At 39.4% G+C, this 27,238-nt stretch overlaps 2 protein-coding genes across 3 annotated transcripts in view; one reads left to right on the forward strand and one right to left on the reverse strand.

Moving 5' to 3' along the window:
• The window catches only part of ARFGEF3 (ARFGEF family member 3), a 150,041-nt gene that overhangs the window by 84,455 nt on the left and 38,348 nt on the right, over window positions 1-27,238 (reverse strand). For both annotated transcript variants that reach the window (XM_019732728.3, XM_019732729.3), the window contains exons 3-5: window positions 26,866-26,947; window positions 23,861-23,992; window positions 6,089-6,157 (exon numbers count right to left, since the gene is read on the reverse strand). In XM_019732728.3, coding sequence (XP_019588287.3) covers window positions 6,089-6,157; window positions 23,861-23,992; window positions 26,866-26,947 — 283 coding nt within the window. The remainder of the gene's footprint in view (window positions 1-6,088; window positions 6,158-23,860; window positions 23,993-26,865; window positions 26,948-27,238) is intronic.
• PBOV1 (prostate and breast cancer overexpressed 1) lies at window positions 6,340-15,819 on the forward strand. Its single transcript, XM_088794690.1, is given in 3 exon segments — window positions 6,340-6,362; window positions 15,402-15,670; window positions 15,673-15,819. Coding segments are annotated over 3 exon segments (399 nt in total). The 3' UTR covers window positions 15,780-15,819.

Here is a 27,238-nt window from a genome sequence, read left to right on the forward strand (position 1 = left end):
ATTTCCGAACTGGGCTTTCTCACTTTAAGAAAATTTTATAAAGGAGCCTTCCGCAGGCATGAGAATATGCCCCAAGTCTTTTCAATGGAACAATATAATTAACAATCTTCAAATTAATATTCATAGAGCTTCTGGCTATGGCACCACCTCTTCCTTAACCCCAAGACCTTGGCAATTTTTATTCCCACAGCTTTTCCTATATTAAGGTAACTAACCTTGGAAAACTCTACATATCTGCTAATCTGGACATCAAAGGAAGAGAAATCTTGGGCCCAGCTTTCAACCAATGAAAAGAAGAATTATGTATCCATATGGAGTTTCAGTAATGGTAATTCATAAGATTGAACAGAAAACACGTGTTGGATATTTCATGTCTAAATTTGATGATATTTTTTATTCTTCCTGTATCATGCATGGAAGACAGCTGTACTGAAAAGCTTTCATTATGGCAGTTTAATTAAGCAAGTTAAGTTAGATACACAAACAAAGGCTGCCCTCTTATTTGCATTTTAAATGCTTAATGATCCTTTTATAGTTTCAGCAGAAACTTGGGAGGAGGATAGCCTCATTTTTCATACTTAAGTACACATTCCATTTCCTGATCAACAGGTTTCAGGGTAAACACTATCCTTGAGTAACAGTCAACGTAGACCAGCGTATGGATGAAAGAAGAGAATGTCTGGATTCTTTCCCCACATTTCCACAGCAGTTTTAGACAGTTTGTTTTAAGGTGTTCTTGTAAATTGTTTTCCTTGCTATATCAAAAGTGACAATAGGAGAAAAGGCCTTTTTTTTCCCTTTCAGTTAAAGACTTATCTTTATGAAAAGTTCAGATACAACCAAGAAAGCTTCCTGGAGCTAAGTGGTAGTTTTAGGCTGAAATGTCCTGCTTTAAAAATAGAGAGGCTGATTTTCAAAGGCTAAATTAGCAGGTGAAAAGCACTTGCGAGCCTGCAAAATCACTGGGTTTCAGTAACTACGGAATACCATTCTATTTTATGGTACTATAGCTCTCTTTTCTGGTTCATTATTTTTGGTGATGAAAAAGCATTTCTTAAGCGATGTCTATGGTGAAAACTGAAAGGCTATATAAGCTGTTTTGCAAATTTGAGGAAACATAAAACGAAGTCCTGTAAAAAAGATGTTTATTCCTATCTCACGTGTCTGAAGTAAACAACGATTTCAGATGATTGTGTTATTATCATTAGTTACCTACACATTATTCATTTAATAATCTAATAGTTATAACTACTGAACCATATGCTTACATTTATAAGCTGTTGCTATACTGTTCATATAAATAGATCTACTCTATGCTTGTCTTATGCTAGATTACATACATATGGATTGAGTGGGGGACACTTCCCCTCTTTTTTTTTAAAGGCTTATACTGTCTTATTGGTGAAAACATATATACTCAGAAGGAACAGTGGGATAGACAGCTCTAGCAGATTTAACTGTTAAAGCAATGTTAAGAAATATGTTTGATATATGTCAAGAACTCACAAATGGGAAGGAGAAAATGTGGACATGATTTGGCAGGAGAAGATGTAAAACAAGGACGATTAGAACAATCCAAAGCTCGTCCTTATTGGGGGGCGGGTCACCATGGAGAGAATGCTGCTGGCTAAGTGGGGCTCCATACTTCTTGGGGGTCGTTCGACTAGCATTGGCAGAGAGGCAAGGCAGCTCTCATCTGGGTTTCAGGCCTATAAACCCAGTAGAACATTATCTTTAGATCTCATTTTAATGAGATTATACCACTATTCACTTATGGCAGTGCTTCTCAAACTTTAATATGGATATGAATTATACGGGGACCTTATTACAAGGCAGATTCTTACGTCTTGGTTGGCGCCTGACGTGCCGCCCATGCATCTGGGCTGGACCACACTTGAGGCTTTCGAGCGCAACAGCTCATTTCAATGCAGTTTTACAACAAAGCTTGGCCGGAGAGAACAGTAACTATCGGAGCAGTTATTCTCAAGTTGACTTCTACAGTAGAATCACTTGACAGCTTTTAGAAAATTTCTATGCCCAGGTCCCTCCAAATCCAAAAAAGTCAGAATTTCTGGGGCCACCCTAGGCAGCTTATTTTTGTTAACACTTCCTAGGTGATTCTATTGTGCAGCCTTTGATGAGAACCAGTGACTTAAAAGTAAGGCCTCCAAAGCTTGGTGATTGTCAGTACCCTACATATGAGAGAGTTCATTCTAGGAGGGTGTAGAGGAAACAGCTAAGTTTAATCAAGAAACTACTGAAAATAGTCGACTTTATATAGGAAGCTATGCAACCTTTTGTAAGCCTGACTCTTATTCTAATCTTTAATCATTGTTAGTAGGGAATTGATACACACTACTCTCTAAATAAAAAGATTTATTTTAAATATAAAAGACAAGATTAGTTTAACTTCAATGTTATGAATGCAGGGTATTCATGCCTGAGCATGGTTTGGATGAGGGGAGGGGTTGCCCCTTTGAGGGTTACCACCATTTACACAGGGGCAGCATAAGGGCCCCTGTAAGTGGACCTTCCACAAACAAGCTGATGACAGCACGTGCTACGCAGTGTAAAGACTGAAAGCTCAATCATACTGACCGGTCTTGCCTCCTGTTTCTACCACTTCCTAGCTGTGTCACTTGGGAAGGTGGTGAACTTCTCTCTATGTCACATTTCTTATCTGTAAAATACGGATAATAATATTGCCTGCTTCACAGTACTGTTATGTGGATTATATGATTTAATATAGGTAAAGTTTTTAGAACAGTGCCTGGCAGAGAGTAAGTATTAAATACATAGTAAGTATAGCTGTACAACATTGTCTTTGAGTGTATATACTTGTCTCTTTGCCACTACAAGTAACGCTGTATGTTTTCAGGCCTCGTGCTCGCTTTTGCAGCACATATACTGAAATGTTTTCAGGCCTTTTCAGAATTACCAACTCTAAGAGGAAATGGCTGTAGACAGCCCAGAACTATAGCTATGCCTGGTAGAACTATGCTGAGTTGCAGCCATGCCTGATGAATGAAGGCCCACTGTACTTCTCAGCAAGAGGCGCACTCTCCAGGGTGTTTCTCTTGGTGGGTGTTTGATCAGTACAGCTGGATAGAGTGAACCCCCGGCCCTGGCACCTGTCATGATCATGGATCACTTGGCCCCTCTCAGCAGACTGGCTTACAAACGTCCTTACCCACGGACTGGCCAGACAGAGGAGCTGGATTCTTATTTCTTGAAGCTGATGTCCCTGCCCCGTTCAGGCTACCACAGAGGGGCCATTGTGCACTGCCATTTATCAAAAGCACTTTGACGTGGTGACTCTCATGATTGTTACAAAGCAGTGTCCCTCCCCTTCCTATGCTGGGGACTCTTCCAGTGTGCCCCGTCACCAGAGCAGAGGGGTGCATCTCACTGAGGGCCAGGATAACTGCCAGCCTAAATCCTAAGTCCTGCCATGAACAGGGTGGAAGGCTCTTCCAGGGGGTCTGCAGGGGAGGCAGGGCCTGGAAACATCCTCCAGAAGCCTGCACACTATCAAACACAGGATAAAAAGTTTATTTTTAAGATCTTTACCAAGTCCTTGTGCCTTCGGATGAATATCAAGTCTTTACCATGAGCAATAAGTCAAAGCCAGCATTGGAAGTAACACGTTTTTCCACAATGCTCTGACCCCTCCTTAACTGCCTGCACAATGACATTCTGCTGGGAACTCTTTTCCAACTAGGGGATCTCAGAGGGTGGCAGGTGGGACAAGAAGGGGAGAGAGCTTGCTACACACTCTCAGGAAGCTGGCCCAATCGATGTCCCATCCTTCCAGGGTCCTGGCCAGATTAATATCATGTAGTGGCAATGGGGACACCATTGTCACTCTGCAGCTCCATAACAACAACCGTAGTTAACATTGGCCGAGTGTTTACTATGTGGCTGGACCTGCACAGAAAGCTTTTTACATGGATTCCACTTTTCTGGTCTAATCGGCACAACCGCACTATGAGATAGCATTGCTTTTCCAGAGAACAAGCATGAAGCCAGGGAGGTACCCAAGGCAACATGGCTGGAAGGTGGCAGAGGCAGATTTACATCTAAACAGTGGGACCCCAGAGCCACTACTTTTACCACCAAGCCCAATGTCCTTTATCTGTACATCACTCTTGGGCTGATTTTTCTTCAAAAAAACCAAAAGCTTTGCTTTTTCCTTTATAGGTTTGGCAGAGACCACTGTGTTTTGCTGTTTCATCCTATCTGGACAGGACTGCTGAGTCTTTACTCTGGCTTCCCGATACCCTCAGTTAACACCCCTGACTTAGGTGGTCCTCGGCAGTTTAGGAATTACACCTGAATCTTTCAGATTCAAAAACTGGTTCCCTGAGGATGATAAAAGCAACCTAGTCCTCCTCTGGAGGGGCAGCTTAGAATCCCAGGTGGCCTCCCCCCTCTCCTGAGGGTCCTGCAACAACCTGTGCCTCTCCCCCAACCCTCCCAAGCTCCATTGGCCAGGGGACCAGCTGGGCAGGGACACACTGCATCACCCTTCTTCTCCTTCACATGGCGAAGGACTAACAGGCCTCTTACGTGCCAACCCTATTTCTTGCTCTGATCAGAAATTACATGTGTCATTTTAAAAGCAATAGAGGTATCTAAAATAGTCAAATGCTGAGAAACAGAGAGCAGAATGGTGGTTGCCAGGGGCTGGAAGGAGGGGGAAAGGGGTATTATTCAATGGGTATAAAGTTTCAGTTATGCAAGATGAGTAAGTTCTAGAGATCACACTTAAAATCTAGTTAAGAGGGTAGATCTCATGTTAAGTGTTCTTACCACAATAAAAAAACTGAAAATAATAAGAACACTCATCTCTTAAAATTCAATTTAAAAATACTGATAGCTATGCTGTTTCTTTACATATACAGAGTAAAACATATATGTGTTAAAGAAAAATGTTCTTTTAACCTATATAAATACAGATTTGAGAATTGATTTATATTGTAATGAGAGGTCAGCTAATTGCTCCTTTTTATTCTGATAGAAACATAAAATGTTCTGTGTGCTCAAAAATAATTTTCCCTTAATTTTCACCCTTTAATGGCACATACTACTATGAAAGCCTATGTATCAGCCAATATAAATTCCTAGGTGAGATGATGGATATGTTAATTAGCTTGATTGTGGTCATTATTTCACAATGTATACATATATCAAAACACTGAGTTGTACAGCTTAAATATAAGCAACATTTATTTGTCAATTGTACCTTGACAATGATGAGAAAAATGGGGGGAAAAATGCCCAAAGGGTTTAGCTTCTACATGGTATACTCAATAAATGGTAATCATTACTATAAAAACAAATACCCATGAGCACTATTTGGCTTTCTTTTTCTCCATTATTTCAGAATTCAGAATATCATTGCCTCTTTAAGGTCTAAGCACGTACTCTTGTCAAAACATACAAATCCTGAAGATATTCTTTGCAAGAAATGGAAGGAAAACTATTCTAAGCATATTGAAGTACAGCTTGGGAATGATAATATTTCCAAAAGCCAAAGGCATATGCCAGACAGTCAAGAAGCCAAGTGTCCTGTGGGACATATTCTTGGGGGGCGCTGGAAGGTACTTATTACTCTAGGCTGCAATAGAGACAGAAAAGAGGCTTTCCAATGATAGCCACAAAATGCATTCATCATGGTTTAGTAGACGGAGATGGACTTAAATCAATAAACATCTCTCTAAATATCATACTTGCTTTCTTAAAAACCATTTTTTAAATTCAAATGCCTTTCAGTTAATCTTAGGAAAAACAGACGAAGAAAGCAATACCTAAGTGTGGCAGAGTTGAGAGAACCAGTACTGTTATTTCCATGGTTAAAGCCTGAAGTTCAGCAAAGCAAAGCATGCAGAGCATCATGACTTAGGACAATGGACCCCAGAGCCAGCTTCCCACAGATCCAAGCCTTAGTGGAAACTCCCCACAGTCATGATCAGAGAAGGGCTCACCCCATTGCTGGGCTCAGCGCCACCCTAATATCGATCCCAGATGGGGAGAAGCAGCTGTGAGCAGGCAGCACAGGAGGGCTGGGGGAGCAGCAAGCACTCACCTCCGCAATCTTCAGCACTGCACTCCCGTTCAGGTCAAATGTCGGGGAGTAGGTTATGCAGAGTAAAACCTTTACCATCCAGGAGGGGAAGGAGGAAGGAAGAGAGAAGGGGTTAAAAAATTAGACAGTAATTTTTGTTCCACATGCCCTTTGTGCAGTCCTGTTTATGACTCCTTTGTTCTCGGCTTTATCGAATGTATTTCTATCCCAGCCACTGCTCCCTAATTAGTGGCCATACATTGTCCAATAAAATGCAGATGAATACTTTAAAAAGGTAAGGCTGTTATCTATGCCCCCAAGGAAGGACAACTGCAAAACTCAACAGCAACAGCATTCCTCAAGAGCTCCAGGATGTCTGTCCAATAATAACAAAAACCACATGGCCAGGCTCAGTGCTATGCTCTGTACATGAATGATCTACATTGATATTTTTAGTAGGTGTCATTCTTATTGCCCTTATTTTACTGATAAGGAAACTGATGCTCAAAACAATTAAATAAGCTGCCCAAGGTCACTCAGACAACAAGTTGTGGGGCTGAGATTTGAACCCAAGAAATCGGACTCCATGCCCTGAACCGCTATGAAATACTGTTTCTACCTTTTCCTAGACTCAGGCATCACTGTACTTTTCTGTTTTGTCCCCTTTCCGAATCCACATGGGATTAGAAATTCTTTAATGTGCACTTTCCTCTTCCTTCCTGTAATTTTCCTCAGAATGCTGCCCGGATGTACTTATTTATTAGTCCCAGGTTCCCCTTATTCTCCAAAATATATAGACAGTGAGCCCATGACATTTGCAAGATCTTTAACTACCATTAAAAATTTCACTTTCTACTTATAGAGCTATAAAAGAGAACAGATCAATAAAAGCCTGTGGTGTTTTAAGAATTCCTTCTAATTTTGGAGATAAGATGCCAGACTCTCCCCTGTCCATTTGGCTTCTGACGCTGTGACTTTGCTCGATGGTAGGCTGAGACATAAAAGGGCTGAATCTGCTCCTTTATCCCAAACCCAACAACCATGTCCTGCCTGCAGCTTGGCCTGTCAGCATCTGAGGATGTTTCTTATCTGGTTCTACCCAATTCATGAAAGAGCATGAAAGCGTAGCAAATTTACCTAATACAGGATATACACCTAATCAGCACACCAAAAAGTGCAATTGTTTGATGGCACAAAGAGTATCTCCTAATCTCTCATCTTAGTCACTAGCCAGGCCAGTCCTAGGAACAGTCATTCCTTTGGAGAAAACAAGTATGTATGTAATCAGTGAAGGGAAAAGAGATTTTTGCCAATTTCATCAGAAGGTTAGATAAGTTAATTGTGGGTCTGCTCTTCAGTCCTTTGATCCTTAAGGTGCCTGGTATCCAAGAGTCAACTCCTGATAAAAATTGTCTCAATGTCATGCTGGCTAGAAGAGAGGGACTATGGGAGCAACTGCCCTATGGCCTCATGGGCAATGGCTTCCTTTTGTTCAATGACTCCCTTTTCAGGATCGAGGTCTTGTACGCAAGAAGGGATGAAAGCTGAGGATAGCAATGTCACAAGGACCTATTCGGCCTGGGGAGAGGTCACATCTTCTAATACCTCTGTACTTGGTGGTACCTTTGCCTGAAACCCTCCTTCCTTGGCTCCTCCTCTTCTTGCTTCTCATGTTAGTCATTTGGTTGGCTTCTTCCAGGTCTCAACTCCAATGCCACCCCCTCAGAGAGGCTGCCGCCTCCCCTGATCACCCTCTCTAAAATGGCCTCTATCACATCTCCTTGTTTCATGTATTTCACAGCATATACCAGTCTCGTAAACTGGTTATTTACTTATTTATAATCTTCCCATTAGAGTATAACATCCACTGAGCATCTGAAAGGCCCTCGACGCTTTTTCATATGATGCTTTCTTGCTTTGACTTTTTGCTACCTTGCCCAGCTTCTCTTTCTTGCGTTTTTGTTTTTCCCCACCATGCTTCATGGCAGGCAGGTGGGAGGGTATGAAACAATGGCTGGCGGTGGTGGTGGTCTGTGGAGGTGGAGTGGTGAGTTGATCCATCTGGGCTCTTAGATTTTAAGTATCCACAATAAAGACTGGCAACTGGCAATTATTTACAATATGAAAATAATGATGGCAAATATTTGTCTGAACTGGAGAATTAATAGCATTGCTTATAGGAATACTGATTGATTTTCTGCCTTCCACTTGCATTCATACAAAGTTCAAAAGAGTAGGTTTGGAAAGAAGCTTTCAAAAACCCAACCCAGTCTTCTGGGAGCAACAGTTGCTTTTTGGCAGCAGTGGCTGAAAGAAGTGAGAACAGTGCCTATGGTGAAATCTTTGTGAAGGACGTTGAGTTGATGATATTTCGTAATCAAGATTCTCAGGGAAAGGGGAACAGGAGAGGCTCAACTCCCGCTGCCATAGGGAAGCCAGCAAATGTACAGGGAGGCCTTGCAGCAAGGGTCTGCAGGAAACAGGATCCCTACAGCCAGCCAATGCTGATCGGGTTCAAAAGATCTTCTAAGAAAGACTCTCCACACCTAGTATCTGGCCACCAATATCCAAAGACTCACTGAGCTATATGGAAAAGCTAAGAATGAACAATAATGAAAGGAAAATGAAGCACATTAATGAAGCTAGGTGCTTAAGCTCACACCCAGTTTGCTGTGTTGGAAGCAAAGCAGGTTTTAATTACAGGGCTGACAGCCCGTGGGACCCCCAGGACTCACAAGATACATAAAGGGCACACAGTGTCTAGCAAGGATGATGTAGCAGATAGAAATGACTTATTAGAAATGATAAATAGAGGAACAGTTAACATGCCAAATGCCTAGCAAGCATTAATTCACTGCATTAAAACACAGACTGGGAGTAGAAAACTTAGGGTGATGGCAAATTAATTTAAAGTGTCTGACTTCCATTGCATAATGAGGGGGCAAAATGTTTAAATTCACATTCTGAGCACGTTGGCCTCAAGGAAAACAGGAACACCTAAATATGGAGGGCAACTCCATTAAAAATACACTCCTGACAGGGTCATGAAAGCATACTGACTACATTATCACTAGACAGCAGGAACTTGAGTGATAGGTAGGCAGCATCTTGCAGTCTAGCTTGCTGGTACTGCCTCCATAAATGAGCTGAGAGGTTAGAGAAAATAAGCACAAAATCTTCCATGAAAAGGGAAAACTCATTACAAAGGCTACAAAAACCCTAATTATTAAAAAAGTAATTGACTAGCTACTATGTGCAAGAAGCAGTCTCTCAATTTAAACTGTGTATAGAAACCCTGAATAAAAAAAAAAAAAAAAAAAAAAAAAAAAGACTGGAAAAGAGATGTGAAACTGATATTTTAAAAGAATTGGCACAAGTGATAGGTTTCTGGCAATTCAGCTATGCCAAAGAGAAGCCATAAAGTGTTTCATTTAAGTGAAAAAGTATGTAGGTTGATAGGAAAAAAGACCGTAATACATACAGGGTTTGGTCCTCTCCGAGGTTTCAGGCATCCACCAGGGGTCTTGGAACATATTCCCCATGTATAAGAAGGGGGCACTACTGTGTATAATAACTTTAAAGACATCAAACTTTGGAGAAGAGAGACTTCCCAGATGAAATGTCATTTGAGCAAAGCACTGATACAGGAGAGAAACATGTACCAACAAATGAAATGTCATGAGTGAAGGTATGGCAGTGTGAAAGTACAGGCTAGAAATGACACTAAATAGTAGGATGGAACCTTACTGCTCCAACTTAAATGCCCTACGCTAAGTGTTTTGCACATATTATTTTAGGGCTGGTCAGGCCAATAAATCACAGCGAAAACTAGATGTAGTAAGGAAATTGGAAATCAGAGTAGAAAAGCAGACACTTAGTAAGATGTCGCAGAAGTTAAAGACCTAATCCAGTCATTCCAGCGGCAATGAATTGATGGGTCCATTTGGCAAAGGCACACAAGGGATTCCCAAAGTAGAAGGCAATGGTCACCTGTATGTATTTGAAACCTGGGTATCATCCTACCACTGTTCTCCCCACCGAGACCCTAACGTGCTAGTCAATCGGGCTGAAATCTCTCTAATCTCCTCCATTCCCATATGTTTCATAGAGCTTTATACTAGATATTAATAAAGTAACATGTTTTGGATAACAATGATATATCTCATTCAAAATGCATAATGCAGATATTACTGCTATAAATGTGACAGTCACAGAATGGGCAGAAAATGCAAAAGGCTTATTCTACAGCATTTATTTGGAACTGTTTAGACATACTACTTAAATCTGTGTGCTCTCTCCACGCCCATTGGATTTATAATCTTCTTAGTACTAAGGTCTGACTTTCTGATACCCGCCATGTTGACAGCAGCTTGCTGGGCCCTGGGAGCGTGGCTGAGTCCTGGCCCAAGTTCAGTTCCTCCGACACCCTGTCCACATGAATGATCAATCTCACAGAGTGTCAGCGGGACTGTATACCTATGTGCCTCGTCATTATTGTAACACGTGTAGATAATGTAGTAAGACAGCCCAGTTGTAAGGAAGAAAATTGTCCTGGAAATCTGAACATCAGATCCAGGTGGTGTGATTGGCTAAAGGCAGTTTTGGTAACCACCTAAGGCAATAATACTGGGATTTCAGATGGCCTGATTAAGGCAATCAAAATTTAGCAACCCTCCTTTCAGGATGTTCAGCCATCTGGCCGGCTCTCACTCTAGACAGGGAGAAAACCAGCTCTGCTAACCAGAGGGTGTCTCCCATAAGACTTATGGAACATTCTCCCCACGTGGCATCTCCTGCTAGGCTCTGCTGAGAACACAGTAGATGGTAACTTGCCTAGGATTTGTAATTCAAAGATCTCATTTCTGCCAAGTCTCCAAATAAGTCCTCAGCAGGACCATTTCCAGAGAGTCTAGAAGTGATTCTTGAACTACTGGATAGCAACTCCACGTCCACTTTACATCTGTCTGTGTTCTGTATTACTCAGGTTCCCACTCATTTATTCAATAAAGATTTATTGAGGTGTTAGTTACAAAGGGGTCAGATCTAGTGCTGGGCACATGGTAGTGAACAAAAGAAGATACCTTGACCCCAGACCTTGCAGGACTAACATTGGGTTTTGAAGACAGTCACAAAATAAGGGATTACAATACTTATCGTGATTATTATGACTGGGAAAATACACTGTACTCTGGGAAAGCTTATCAGGGTCACACTGCACTAGTCATAATGTGTTAAATTCAGGGAACTCTGATTTTAATACGTTGTAACACCTATAATTAATAAACTCAGGGAAGAAGGCAAGGGTTCTATTAAGAAGCAAGCTGATTTGAGGGAGTCAACCTACCGTAAGGCACATCAAGGACATGGGGGCCTATTGAATGAACAAGGAATTCTTCGTTTCCTCTTTCTTAAACTATTAAAATTGACTTATATGTGAGTGCTTCTTAAAGTGATTACAGTTTCATTTTTCTGAATACCAGACACCATTTATAAGTCAAACCAAACAAAATAATCTACAAGAGCCCAAAAAAGTATCTAAAATTTGAGTATAGCCCACAGAAGGCCTTGTCTTTCCTGGTGCATGGTAATGAGCAGACTCTCTTGAAATCCTTAATGCCAGGCATATTTCAAATCCCAGCTCCAGTTCTGGCTGAAAATTTAGCTTTGTTACTTAATGCATATTTCCTTCTGGCATCTCATGCATATTGGCTGGAAATTTCATAGAATTAAAATTGCATAATTCCTTCTCTTTAAAAACATTCCAGATTTTTTTTGTGTTTTTTTTTTTTTTTTTTTTTTTTTTTTAACTCTGTCAAATTCAGGAAAAAGAAAAAAAAAACACAAGACAAAATTCAGTGACAAGCACTGAATACTAAGATACCACGTGTCTGTCTCTTGGGTGCAGGGCATTGCCCAACTTCTGCATGTGCCGCCTTATGGTGTGAACTGCTGAAAGTGTACCTTGGCCACGAAGTAGAAACAGGTTGTTGCCTATTTCTACTTCATGGAACATGTTTGTACATGGTCCATGTACAAACAACAAATCAGGCTCAGTCTTCTGAAGACAGCAGAATGGATATTTTTAGAGTGTCCCAAAGTACACATATAGAATTTCAGAGGGCATTTTCTTGTCATCAATTTTTACAACGTGGATGCCCAAGCATTTCCACCAAAGATCCTCAACCTCAACACTACAGACATTTTGGGTCAAGTAATTCTTTATTTGGGGGGAGGGGGTGAAGGGTGAGATTGTTCTGTGCATTGTAGGATGTTTAGCAGCATTTCTGGCCTCTGGCAGTGGCACTTCCTCCACCAGTTGCGACAACCAAAAATGCCTTCAGATATTGCCAAATGTCCTCAGGGAGACAAAATGATCCCCAGTTGAGAACCAGTGTTTTAGGTCATTTATGCCCCACATGCTTTGTAGATATAGCTGAGAACCTCTACAACATTACTCTGCTTCCAAAAACCTCAAAGTCAGAATCCAAAACTTCCGGAGGGCACCTGGGGTAAGCCACTGATCCTTCACCATGCTTCAGGGCTCTCGGATGGAAAGTTAACAACTGACAGTTAAGCTACAACCCCAATCTTTACTTGGATTCAAAGAAAATGAATCAAATTATTTTGTCACATGAAACTTCCACCACATCTGACTTAAATTGATTTATCTTAAGCTGCGGTGACAAGTAATTAGAGAAATCACTTCCTGGCTCAACTTGCCCAAATTCTGGCAAATGGCTATTCTAAGAGATATTTTTAGCCAATAGAGGATTTTGGTAGAGTTCCTAAGTAGCCAGTTTGGAAAACATTTCAAATTACTCATTGATTTATGGTCATATGTCAGCTTCTTTTCTGGCCTTTATCAGTTGCCACTAGTAATAAGTTTGATATTGATATTCATCAGATGTGCCCTTAGCACCTAATTCTAGGAAATACTGTACCAATGATATCTATAGAAAAGATATGTAAATTTTAAATTCTAATGAACTTGGCTATTCACCTGAGCAGATAAACCGTTCTTATTCTTATTTTTCCCTTGAAACTCTCTCCCTTGGCAAACTCTCATATTCTTACCTCTAACTACAGGCCTCACAAATCTGTTACTAGAGTCATAATTTCTCCCACGTTTTATCCTTAATTTCAGTTTCTCAACAGCACAAATAAATATATGCAATTGCATGAAAATCACGTAAATCTGACTATCATAAGCAGCTAATGCTTCTTCCTGCTCTGAAAGTCTTAATTATGCAACCATTAAAAGTATACTTAAAGGGATAAGTATAGCTATGTGGGATATACTTATCATCTAAAGCGAAAAGCAAGAAGTAATATAAACACAGTGAATTGTAAATACATGAATAGATATGATTAGAAGTGAATATACAAAATATGATTAGAAATAAATATACAAAAATCAGTCATGATGATGGGACTTATAATTAACTTTATCCTATTTTGGAAATCCTGTAATGTTATGCCATTTCTATTTCTTTAAATTATTCTTTTAAAATATTATAATTTTTCATATCTGACAATATGGACTCACACCATCTCTCTCCTAAGTTGGCCCCTTAAGACCCATGATTCAGTCAGAAACTCTGGCTCCACGTCCTGTACTCATGTTGGATTTTCCCTTTGCCACCTACTCACTACCTCCCTATGTCACTGCCACAAGCTGTTCCTGTCTCTCTCTGTCCATAAGCTCAGTGCAGTCAGCTGCACTTTTCTGCACTCAGCTGCCCGGGACCCTTCCTAATGCCACCAACCTGACTTAAGTCCTTGGGCCTCTTGCTTAGACTCTCACAATAAGTCATTTCACCAGCGCCTCTGACTTGCTTCTGCTCATTTCCAGGCCATCCTGCAAAACTCTGCCCTCTTCCCCTCACCTTCAACATCTAACTCCCAGCGCTAGACATGTCACTTTCCTGCTTACTGTGACCAGGCCTCTAGAACTAGCTTCAAGCTCCCCTCCAAGTTCATCCTTCACTATCCCGCACTAATCCCAGTTTACACACCATGTTTTTCCATCGCCAGGACTTTCCTTCTCTACCAAGAATGACCTCCCTCCCAATATAATTATCTGAGTTCCACATGTTTCAAACTCCAACTCAAATAGTATCCCCTCCTTGAAATGCTGATCTGCCCAGCTGAATATGGTTTCTCTTTCTGAATTTTCCCATTAAACTCTTCTTCTGCTACTTTGAATTATAGCACATGTGTACATCTTTGAATCATGGAATTATTATACAACTACCTTGAAGTGTGGTAAATATGTATATCTTTATCTCTTTCTTATTAGATTATAAACCCTTGTCTTTGAATGTTTTGCTTTTAATCCTATAAAGTTTTAGATATTGTTGGTAATAAAATATATATTCACTGAATAAGCCAATGAAAATAAAGTCTCAAAGAAAACAAATTTAAAAGTTCAATGAATTATCTTTTCTAGCTTAATCTGTAACAAATTTATTTTCACCTAATCTCACAGCTGAATTTTTAAGAAACAAATTTCATCAATATGTCCCTGATAACACCTTTACTTCTTCCTTCTCTCTTTCCCTCTCAGACTCTCCCCAGAATTGCTGCTTCATCTCAGATAATAGTCTGTATTCATATACTATATACAAGGCTTTGATAATTGTATAATCAATGCTTATAGACATGACCAATCAAGGCCCCTCGAAATATGAGTTTTTAAAGGGCAAAAACCAATTTGGTTCTCTCTATATTAAACATTTAATAATTATAAAACTCTTCTGGAATACCAAATCGTATGAATTCTGCCTAGCAGAAAAGACACTTATTGGCACAAATAGTGGGGGTGTTTTCTGTAGACTGTGGAATCAGGGCTTATAATTAGGAGCCTACGTATGTCTGGGTAGATAAAATTATTTTAAGCTACAATTCAACAGTAGTAAATACGATGATGTCCTTTTTTAGGAATCAGAAATATGCATAATGAAACACACATTCTTCTTTTACATTACTATAGAAAAAAATTACTCCATTATAAGTGGTATAGAGGGGGTTACAGAGGAAGAAAAAAGATGAAGAAACTCGTAAAGCAGTGGTATTTCTAATGTTCTGGTTCATAATTTGAGTGAGTTCAAAGGTATTCACTTTATTATTATGCTACACATACTCTTTTCTAATAATTGTAATAAAAATGAAAGCTAATACAGACCCTGTTCCATGCATTATTGTAAACACTTCTTTTATATTAACTCATTTAAGACTCACTACAACTCTAGGAGGTGCGCATTATTGTTATTTACATTTTACATGTCAGAAAAATGGGGCACAGATAAGTAACTTTCCTAAGGTCACCACGCAGTCCAGCTCCAGAAGCTGTGTTCTTACCACTTTGTTACCAGATATTTTGAAAACAAGAAAAGGTAACAAGAGATTTAAAAATGGTAGAGTCCAATGATTATTTCATAGGACAGTTACAGCATACCATTCGCCCACTCTTGTAGACACACTTGTCCACTTAAAGGTTCCTCAAGGAATTCCTATCTACTATAAGACATTTCTATTCTCTCATTATGTTTCATTATTTTCTAAAAGCCATATTACCCACATTGATCTTGCAGTTAACTCAAACACAAGTTTGGAAAGTTTTCTTCTCTACCTATCTAAAACCACACATCCAAAGACCAGATCAATGCCTAGTTTTGCCACAAAGCCTTTCCAGAAAAATGCAAAAGGTTGAAAAAGCAATTCTGCTACCAATAAGTGTGTAAGCCCAACCAAGTAACTGCACCATTCCAACTTTAATTTTCTTATAAAAAGAAAGATCTGATGATGTATGAGGTTATTTCAATTCTAAACTACAAATCTATGTTGGTTTTTTTTCAATTTTTGAACTCACACAGATTTTTATCTATAATCATAACTTGAGTTTCTTTTGTTTGTCGTTTATCCTGGTGGGCCACTGAAAACTACCACATGTGCTTCCTTCTCTCCATTAGTCAATAACTAAATTAAAAAGCAATTAGTAAGCCATGTGCCAGATGCTCTGCCAGGCACCAAAGGGATAAAAACAATACTAACAATATGTAATTAGTTTTCACTTACTACCTAGTGAAATGTTGTAGTCATGCCTAAATCGAGAGGCTAGGACTAGCTAGTTGGAGAGATTATAACGTGCCGTTTCCCCAAACAGGCCATTGCAGGTAGTCCACTGGGTCTCAGACAACCTCACACCTCTCTGAATGCACTGTCATCCCTTTCCTTGGACAAAAGTGCAGTAAAAAAAATAGCAGGATAGGGGAGAGGGAAGAATCTGCCAGCTGCCTTTAGCTGAGGCAAAATAAACCAGACTATTATTCTCATGCAGTAAGTGATCGTGGCAGATTGCCAGTTATCTCTCAACATTATCCCCTTCTTTTTCAAGAATAGAACTATAGGCACGTGGCTCCCCAAAGTAAAGACTATACTCTCCAATCTTCCTTACAACTGGGTGCTGCCATATGACCAAGTTCTGGCTAATGGGATGTAAGCAGAAGTGTCCTCCCTCCTCTTCCACCTGCCAGTTGGATGGAATGTGGACTTGTTGATTTAGGATAGAGCGTCATCATGGACAACAAGGCAGAGAAACAAAATCCAAGAAACAAGGGTCTCTGACAATGTGGTTCAGCCACCACTGACCAAAGTTTATGCAAAAGAAGAATAAACTCCTATCTTGTTTCAGCTGAAATGAATCCAACTAATACACTAATACAGCCGTCCTTTCTTCCCTCTTACCAATCCTATCCTTCTTGCCTGATTCTTTCTTATGCTTTACATCTTATTTGCTTTAAATGTTCCTTCTTAAGAATAGCCTTCTGTGACACCTTCATCTGCCCTCCATCATGCTCTATTATAAATAGACTTTTAATTTAGACCCCTAGATTTTTTTAAAAATAAATTTTATTGGGGAATATTGGGGAACAGTGTGTTTCTCCAGGCCCCATTAGTTCCAAGTCGTTGTTCTCCAATCTAGTTGTAGAGGGAGCAGCTCAGCTCCAAGTCCAGTTGCCATTTTCAATCTTTAGTTTCAGGGGGCACAGCCCAACATCTCATGTGGCCACGTGGGAATTAAACCAGCACCCTGTTGTTCAGAGCTTGCGCTCTGATCAATTGAACCATCCAGCCACCCCCTAGCTTTTTCTTTAATTGTATTTATCACAGTTTGTATGTACTTATGCATCTCATTGATTTCTATCTCCATCATTAGCCTCCAAACAGACATAGATGCCATTTTTGTTTCACTTTGGTTCTGTTTTCTTCATCACAGGATCTTCTGTACCTAGCATAGTGCCTAGCAAACAGGAAGCAATGAAATATGTGCAGAATAAATTATAGAAAAAATTGGAGGTCTCCCCATTCTACTGGGAACTCTAAAACATCCACAGTAAATACTAATGGCCTCTGCATTTGTACTTGCTTAACAAAAATCATGTCTTAAAACACTTAGCAGAGTTGTTCTCAAATGTATTCAAATGGTATGGCACATAGAAATAGTGGTGCTTAAAAAATTAATAGATAATGTGAAAATATCTTCATCTCAAAAAATAATGCATAAATTATTTAAAGGAAAATCACATTCCTAAGTTTTCAACATTTGCTTCTTACTTTTCCATATATTTTTATTGCCTGTCTAATGCAGTCACACTAAAGGGTAAAGAAACATGGGAGAAGACTTGGTAAGAATTTTATCCATATGTGTACAAAGTAGAAAAAAACTATCATCCATCAATCTTAGGAGCAAGGAGAAGGAGGGCTGTTTGAGAACAATTTACTTACAGAACCACATATTTTAGACACTTCCCTATGTTAACCACAGAAATAATACATTTGTAAGCATGGCAGATCAACCTCCAACAATGGTACCTTCGAAATTAAACATTTTTTATCAAACACTGGAATTTTCCTTAATACTAGAGATTACTGCAAATCTTCTAATGTGTCTCAGTAGCTGTAGACTAAGAAGGGATTTCTCCTTGTTATCAGAAGGCAAGACAGTTTAGCCATATCACCCTCAAACTTCACCAATGATCATTCCTTCCATAAGGCATTCCAGAAGACCAAATACCCAGAGTTATGAACATTAAAACTAACCATTTGGATAAATGGCCCACATATGAGACTCTGCCATTAAAACGTTATTGAGAAGGGATTTAGAAATGGTCTTTCCATTTGGCCTGCTTCTTACTCCCAGACCAAAGCATGGATTGCAATGCTGGTCCATAATTTAAGGAGAGCTCTCTCCTCCCAATTGTAAGACCAGAGTTATAAGTGGACACCCTGAAGCTTATGTCTACCAGTTCTACAGATAATAAGCTCTTTTTCCATAGTTATTCACTTTTGTATTTTCTGTAGACATATGGTTGGCATTTGTTATAAAATATAAAAATACCTCAACAATAAATGACATTCTCTTTCCCTTTTCCTGACATATAATCTCTCTCTCTCTCTCTCTCTCTCTCTCTCTCTCTCTCTCTCTCTCTCTTTCTCTCTCTCTCTCTCTCTCTCTCTCTCTCACATACACACACACACACACACACCAGAGTCATTAGCCAATTTGGTGGGAAAGTGACTTTGACTCTTTCTTTATATTTGAATCTAGCTCACGAAACTAGTGAGGAAATACACGGTCGTGGGATGGAAAAAAACTCTCAGAACTTTGAGCCACTCTAACTTTGCCCCTTGTTAGCCTGTGACTTAATTTTTCTGTTCAATCATTTTTAAAATGGGGACAGTAATGGCTCCCGCCTACATGTCTTTCAGGATAGATTCAGAAAGCAACATAACCTACTGTTTAAGAGTACAGGTTTGGCATGAGGCTGGATTACAGTTCAAATACTGGCCCTGCAATTTCACTTGGTGTGTGATCTTAGTATGAATGTCAAGTACTTACTAGTGTCCAATGCATTATAAATGTTAAATATTCACCCTGTCATTTCTCCTTTGAAAACTATAAAGCCCTCCACCAATATTCTTTTCTATTACCTAAAGATGCACATTAAATAAGACATCCAGTAGCAGTGCATTCATCAAATGCTTTCTCAGTATCCCGTATCACATCCTTATCTACAAAGCCAGCCTGCCTTTCCCAGACCGAATGCTCTCATCTCTGACACACTTACAGAGGCAGAAGGCCAGCTATACTTCCTTGCAGTCTTTGAAGACTCAGCCAGTTGTATCAGTTAATAACCTCACTAAAGGTTATCCATCATAAAGAAGGGACAAAAAGTCCTAATTGTTCTAGTCAGAGATGTCATTAGTTATGTACCTGGCTCCTACTAAGTCTGCATTGCACTCATGGAAATGGCACACACTATGGGAAAATGTTACCAAACCAGACAAGTATTTAACCTAACTACTAAATAGCTCCCTGCTGTCTAGTAATTCATTTCAACGGTAATCTATCTTCATAGGAATGTACCTTCTGATTCTCTACAATTTTACATTGTATTTGCTCAAGCTATAAAATTTTTATTTGGATTCCATGGCCATTTTAATAAATCAAAGTTGCCTCTGCTCCCCTTCCTGCTAGATAGTAAAACCATGTACAACAGTTCCTGGGGTAAATGATCTAACCTCATCCCCATTGAATTTGTCAGAAGCAAGCATCTTTGATTTTTTTTTTTTAACTCCCCCAACTGAAAGTCTGGGACTTTCTTCTTAAGTGAGTACAGTACCATTGGAATGTTGGGTTTCATTATTAGTTTCTGTTTCATTGTAGGGAACTCTCTAAAAGAGGAAACCATCTTATTTTTCTCTCCAGGAACTTAATACAATTGCTATACATGCTTAAGAATGTCACATGGTTCGATTTCTCATGTTTATAAACACTAGGAGATAGCAATATGTGGATAAAATGCACAATATAACTTTTTAAAAAATAGCACCTAGGATTTGTTATAAAAATGTACTGTGCTATGGTTAGACAGACATAAATAAAAACTGCATAGTGTGGTTTTAGCTCTCTCCTGAATAGCATACACAGACCAACATTGGAAAATGCCCACCATATCTCATTTTTAAAGATTTTCTATACAGTAGTCCCCCATTATGTGCAGGGGATACATTCCAAGACCCCCCGTGGATGCCTGAAACCACTGATAGTCCTGAACCCTGTATATACTGTTTTTTCCTATATATATCGGTACACACACCTTTCCGCTCAGAGACAATTTATGGCTTCTCTTTGGCATATCCGGAAAGCCAGAATCACACTCTTGTGCTTTGCCACCATTATTAATTAAAATAAGGGTTACCTGAACACAAGCACTGCGATACCATAGCAGTTGATCTGATAACGGAGAAGGCTACTAAATGATTAACGGACAGGGAGTGTCTACAGCATGAATGTGCTGGACAATGGGAGGATTCGCATCCCGAGTGGGACAAGATGGGATGGTGAGAGATTTCATCACGCTACTCAGAATGGCACACAACTTAAAACTTCTGAATTGTTTATGTCTGCAATTTTCCATTTACTATTTGCAGACCGCAGTTGACCGTGGGTAACTGAAACCGCTGAAAGTGAAACCATGGATGGGGGGGGGACTACTTTGATCACAAAATTTTAATATAAAATGAGTGGAGGATTTTTACATGCAATATCTAGTTTAGATAACTTATCATGAGAATGAGTTATGTAGAAGCACAAAGAATAAATTAATACGCTCTTCATATGTAATGGGAATCCAGTCTTTCCTTTGAGAATTCATGCATTTCTCTCTTGCTCCCTTTTCTTAAAATTAATTTTTGGGAGAACAAGTAGTAAAAACATTTTAATGTCATAATGACATTAGCAAAACAGAATTTATTTAAGCGTTTTTACTTTGATCATTACAAATATTAACAGAAGTATAAGATAAAAGGGTACATGCTTCTGGAGATGACCAAAGTTAGTATAGAAATTCCTCATGCATAGAGAAGGAGCGTAAAACTTGTTTGGCATATATATATGCCAAAAATGTATACACATTTTAAGAGATGTTAACACTTTGGTCAGTGTTGCTCAAGCAGTAGTTTGCTGTAATCAGACGCTGATGGCAACCACTTTGAGCACCTCTTGTAATTGCAGAGGTCAAACATGACATGTATTCATCTTTTGTTACTGGTATATATTGAGTATTACAATTTTAATAGTCTTTTTCCTTTCTTAAAATGTGTATACTGTTTTTGGCGCACTCTCTCTTCTCTCTATGTACATATATACGTGTGTGTGTATATATACATACATATGTACATATATACACACATATACATATACACAGACAGTTATACACACACACACACATATGACTACATACATATATAGTCATATGTGTGTGTGTTTGTATATACACACACAGAGGGTGCCAAAAAAGTATACGTTGATTACGGCGAACTACTGCTTGAGCAACGTTGACCAAAGTGTCCACTTGCATACATTTTTTTGGCACCCCCAGTTTATCTCCAAATTATACTATATACACATACACACACACAAACAAGCAATCTAAAGCTCAGAAATTGGAAATGATATGGAACTCTCACTTGTAGGCTATCACAGTCATATTGCCATCTCTGAAGTTTCATTTGATGCTAATAATAATACCACTTTAAAGTATAATTATCTCATCATTAATTTTCTAGCTGCTTGGCTAAAACGTTTCTCTAAAACAAAAGTATACTACAAAAAAATGAGCTTAAGGCTGGGTTTGTTGTGAATCGGAATTTTGTTTTCCCAATTCCAATGTTTAAAGAGTTAAAAGCAATAGCATGTAGCAAAGATCCTTATCTTTTTAAGCATTTTGGAAATCTATAGTAAAGAGTTGCAGCCCAGATTACTGTTTTTTCTCTTCTCTGACAATGTCTGATTTTCTTCCCAGATATTAACTGCAGGTACCATGGTCTATTATGGTGTTATTACAAAGTCCATTAAGATAGGCTTTCCAGGATTTCCAGTAGAGTTAACGTGTGTCAACTCCTGTCCTCAGCTAGGCTAGCAGCAGGCACTACTGGGCTGGAGTTTTTTTAATGTAAGTTTTCAAAACAGGTTGACATAACCATTAAACATGCTGCTTCTCCACAGCTCCTAGAAAAACAGGTACTTTCTCAATTTTTAATACAAATTCCTATATTCTACAAAAAGCTATATTCCTGGGAGAATTTTCAGCATTACATGAAATCTGTGAGGTATGTTTCTTAGTTGGACACCAGATCTCATCCTGCAGTATATGGAGGTCTAACCATGGGAGGACTCAACAGACTAGACTCGGAAGCCATAAAAGCATTTAACATGGCACGTGGCCTTGCCTTTCTCTCAACAGCGGCCCAGAGGTAGGAGAGAAGTAAAAAGTCTAGAGGTGGTTACTCGGTTCCTATGAGTGCACAGCTGCCAAATGTATGTCAAAGGACAGGGCAAAATTGTATATTCCAGAATCAAAGAGTAAAAGAGAGCTCGTCAAGATCAGCTAGCTCAGAGATTCTCAATGTGTATTGTGTATAAGAATATTCCTAGACCCACCCACTGAGATTCTGACTCAACAGCAGGAGGCAGTAATGGGAGACGTGGTTGGAATAGAGGTGGTAAAATGTAATACTTCAAAAGCTCTTTCATTATGCCAGATACGGTGCTAAGTTCTTCACCTTGTTCAATCCTCATAACAATCCTATTGGGTAGGTGTTACCATTAACCCCATTTCACAGATGAGGAAACCACGGCAGAGTGGTTAAGGAACACGTTCTAGAACATCCTGCTAGGCAACGAATAAGGATTCAGACCCAGACAAGCTGGTTTCAGAGTCTGAGCTCATAATTAATCACTACACTAAACTACTCACCAACACGGTTAGGGTGAGGCCCAAGGCATTAAGAAAACGTCATGACTGAAGTCAATCTTTTCTTTTCTGAGCGGAGAAAATGAAATCTAGAGCAGTGAAGTCTCTTATCCAAGACAAAAATCTTTTAGTACATTTCCAGGAAGAGATCAACCTTTATATGACATCAACAATTCTTAAATATTCTTCTATATGCATTCCTCTAGGGAAGAAACGGACAGATGGCATTATTAAAAGCCAGCTCATTGGTTCCAGCTGTGTCACTCTGACCAACGTGCTATGTGGCAAAGAGATTTCCATCCTTTTCTGTCCAATCCACGGTTCACTCACCAGATAAGACACACTCTAGAGTCAGTGTAAGGGGCTCCCAATCATAGTGATTCACAAGGGAGGGAAAAGAGAAAGGGGAGGGAGAGATGCATCCCTAAAAAGTACATGGTAACTGGAATGTGGGAGATTAGTTTCACATCATTAGAGGATAGGAAAAAAAAAAAAGATGTGATTCTGATATGGTTCCCAAGGATGATTTTCCTTCCTCTAAACCAACTATTCAGAAGCCTTAGTATATGTCAAAACATCATTAGGTCTTTACTTTGTTTTAACAGATACAGGCAAGCAGAATACCCAGAATGATCAGATCTACCCCAAGCTGGAACTATTCACATATATTTATCACAAAAAGTGATAAACACATTTCCTGACATTTGTTGTGCATGATCAGGTCAAAAATCTTACAGATGTTTTGAAATTGTACCTTTTACTTAGTTGTCATTTCTGTTCAACAATCAAGGTAATTCTGCAGGACCACAAACAAGGATAATAACCATATGTTCCAAATGAAGGGTGAGCTAGCATAACCATAATGCCGAGGCATTTTCAAGAAAAAAATGAGGGCTGGGGGTAGGGGGGTGGGGGCATTGTCCGAGTTTGTTCCTGTCCCAATGACGCAAACAGGTACCCACGTCAAACTAACCTTCATCACTTCCACCTGCAAATCTTCGTTGAGGGAAGGCGTCACTTTCACAGCATTCAGGATCTGATTCAGCAGCTGCTTCTCATCAGAGTCTGTTTCCATGGATACAAACCTTTCTTCTGACAGAAGCTTCTGTAAAGAGGCACAAGGCAGTGATCACAGATAGGCTTTCCCCTGCTGCCTTATTCTATTACAGTATCTTAGTATGTACTGAGGATAATTTCTCTTAGGAGGCATGTAGCTGGAGGCCATTAGGAAAAACCTCATGCTCTGTGTCCCTGAAAAGAAAAATGCATCAAACCTTCTGTAAACAGTTTTTGGTGAAGACTTTCTCCAGCTATTAGATGATTCATTATATGTTTATCCAGTAAAATTCTAACGTGGCAGCCATATAGGTTATTTGGGTGGTGGAGGTGAAGGAGGAAATGTGCCAAGGGCAATCTAGCTCGTCACAATCGTCGTGCTCACACGTACCCTTTCTGAATTTAGCTTTGTCACTGGAAAGGAGAAATCTTGTAGAGCACAAGTTCCTTTTCTCAGATATTTACCTTTTTACTTTCTACTGTGAACTGCCATTTACCCAGGAATTATTCATGAATTCACAAATTTAATGTATTTTTATCAGAAAACCAATCCTCACAAAAACCTAAACAGGAAGGTACTCACTTTCACGAGATTTCCCAGGAGTCATTACACCTCATAGGACAGCCCTTTCCTGTTTCAGGACCACTCTCACTTTTCATAAAATTCTTTCTTAGCTTGTACCAAACCCCACCTGCTTACACCTTTTGCTCCCTCATCTTTCCCTGGAGTGACACAGATTAAGCTTGTAAAAGATTGGAAGTCAGCTGTGAAGTCCACCTAAATCTTTTCTTCTCCATACTAAACCTCCTCAGGTACCTTCCAATGTTCTCAGCCTCATATGGTTTCACAGACACTTAACACATGGCCTCCAGAGTGAATGTAACACTTCAGGGGTGGTCTGGCATTAAAGAGCAATGTAACCAAGAGTGTGTGTAAGTGATGGACTGTGAGTGAATATGATGTGTCAGTGAAGGCTCATCCTTGGTAAAAAACAAAACAAAACAAAAAACAAACCAAAACAAAAAAACCAAAAACCAAAAAACAACCCATGGGGGTAGGGGGTATATGGGAAATCTCTGCACCTTCCTTGCAACTTTATTGTAATTCTAAAATAATAAAAGTATTTTTTTAAAAGAAATAAAAAGGCGGCATGGGGAGAGAGAGAGAAAGAAATGGGGTTTTTGGTGGCACCACTGAGTTGCTGCATCAAACCTAAAACTGCTCACCTCTAGGAGTCTAGTTACGGAAGACAATTAAATGTGTTTATTGCCTAAAAGCAAACAAAAATAGTAATGTCTAACTTTAATCACATTCTCAGATCAAATTAGCTTAGCTGTAAGTCAGGGCACATTCTGTGCTGATTCGCCCTAACCCTCATGCACCAGGGCTGCAGGTAAGGTGTTCTCCCCCTTTCTGTCCTGGAGCAGAGGATTTCTGAGAGACCTCGGTGAAGGATTTTATATTAATCCCTGTTAAATTTGTCCTTGGCCAATTCAGAGTAGACTTGCTGCCCTGAAAAACTTTCAGATTTTGATTCATCCAGGGTAATGACGCCGTCTTTTAGCCGAATGCCATCGCAGACCTGGAGAACAAGTATGGCAAACTTCCTTCTTAGGACTCTCGGCCATTTTGCCTACATTCTCTAAAAAGAGATTTCTCAGTACGATGTAGTGCATACAGGGCGGCCCAAAGTCAAAGTCAATATACAAACCTCTTTTTAATGAAAGTGATAAAGACTGTGAAGCCCTAGAAATGTGCCTAACATTCATGGGAGGTAACAAAGGATGGTAAGAGGAAGGTAACTGCCCACTAGGTCATTGATGTTACCATGACTATGTAAGCCCTTGAAATCATGGTATCATAACTTAAAGAACTGGAGGATTAAAAGCCAAAAAGTAATTAAAGGTCTACAGAATACTAGAGAAAAAGGAAAAAGGAACATCAGTGGCAGGTCAGAACAGCCTCCCATTTATTTTTATGGTTGGCCCAATTACCTTGAAGAAAAGTAAAGAGCTTTTAATAACATTATTGGTGATTTTTAAACATTTGTAATGCTATTGCATATTAAAATATATATGATCTAATGCCAATCCACTGGGGGAAGAAAAGTCGTACTTTTCTCACTTTTTTATATGTGTTAACTCTGAAAAGATTAGGGATCTTGCTGAGCTTACAAAGCTAACCATGAACTTGTACATACTGATGTGAAAAGAAATCCTACAAATGCGACCGATCCATGGCCACACAGAATAAACCCACGCAGGCTTGAACGTCAGAGTGCTTGTCTCTTAAAAACCAAGCCACTTAAAAAGTCAATGTATTTGTATAGCCATCTTCTTTGCACTGTTGGAATGAGATCTATTATGTATGGTATAAACACACAAATGAACAAATGCTCAGAGAAAGAAATGAATTCAAGGAATCTAACTTTTTTTATTAGACAAAATTTCTTTTTTCTTCCAAATTTTGCTCTGTATATAAAACACATTAATTCATTTGCCAATCTAATAGTAGATAAGAAAATAAAACCAGATCTTTCATTAATTTTCCTTACACAGATCCACAGATGTTGAGTGTATACAAGATTTGAGTTAGTAGAGAACTTGAGGTGTCTCTCTTGGGATCCCTTATTCTCCTAAAAGTTGGACATCACAAAAAAGTACTTCATTTCTGTGTGGACTTAGCTGGGTCCCCAGGAATCAGTGTGTGACAACAAAGGCTCAACAAGGTAACGCTATGTACAGAGAAATGCTGGTAAATATAGGGAAATCCTGTTATCCTCTATGGTTATTACCTAATTCAATTACATTTCTGCCTAGGTCTTTAAACAGCCAGTATTTCAGATGTTAACAATTTGTTCTTTTCATGCCAAGGGGCTTGTCAATTTCTGTCGCCCTCATTGCACTCAGTGAGAGCCATACCTGTATCCCTGCCAAGGCATGTTGGGCCAGCTTCACATTCTTGGATTCTAAAGCCAACTGGAGAGGCAGCAGGCATTTCTCCCTGGCAAACACATAAATAAGGACAACATGTGAGCTCGGCAAAGTTGGCAGTCAAGTGATACAAGCCTTATGCACACCCACCCATCCCCCAAATGCTGCCACACACATACACAAAACTATGACCAATCATGAAAATGCACATGCACTTAAAAAAAAACACACACTGATAACAAGAGAGCTGTGCAGAAATAGTAGCATAGCATCAGCTTGCGTTCTTCGTATGTCCTTCAGAAAGAGCAAACACAAGGGCTTTCAAACAATTGTTTTGGTGCACTCATTATCACATGGTAGC

The sequence above is a fragment of the Rhinolophus sinicus genome, chromosome 2 (genome assembly GCF_057876585.1).
Source record: "Rhinolophus sinicus isolate RSI-liver-muscle chromosome 2, RSI-T2T, whole genome shotgun sequence".
Lineage (NCBI taxonomy): Eukaryota > Metazoa > Chordata > Mammalia > Chiroptera > Rhinolophidae > Rhinolophus > Rhinolophus sinicus.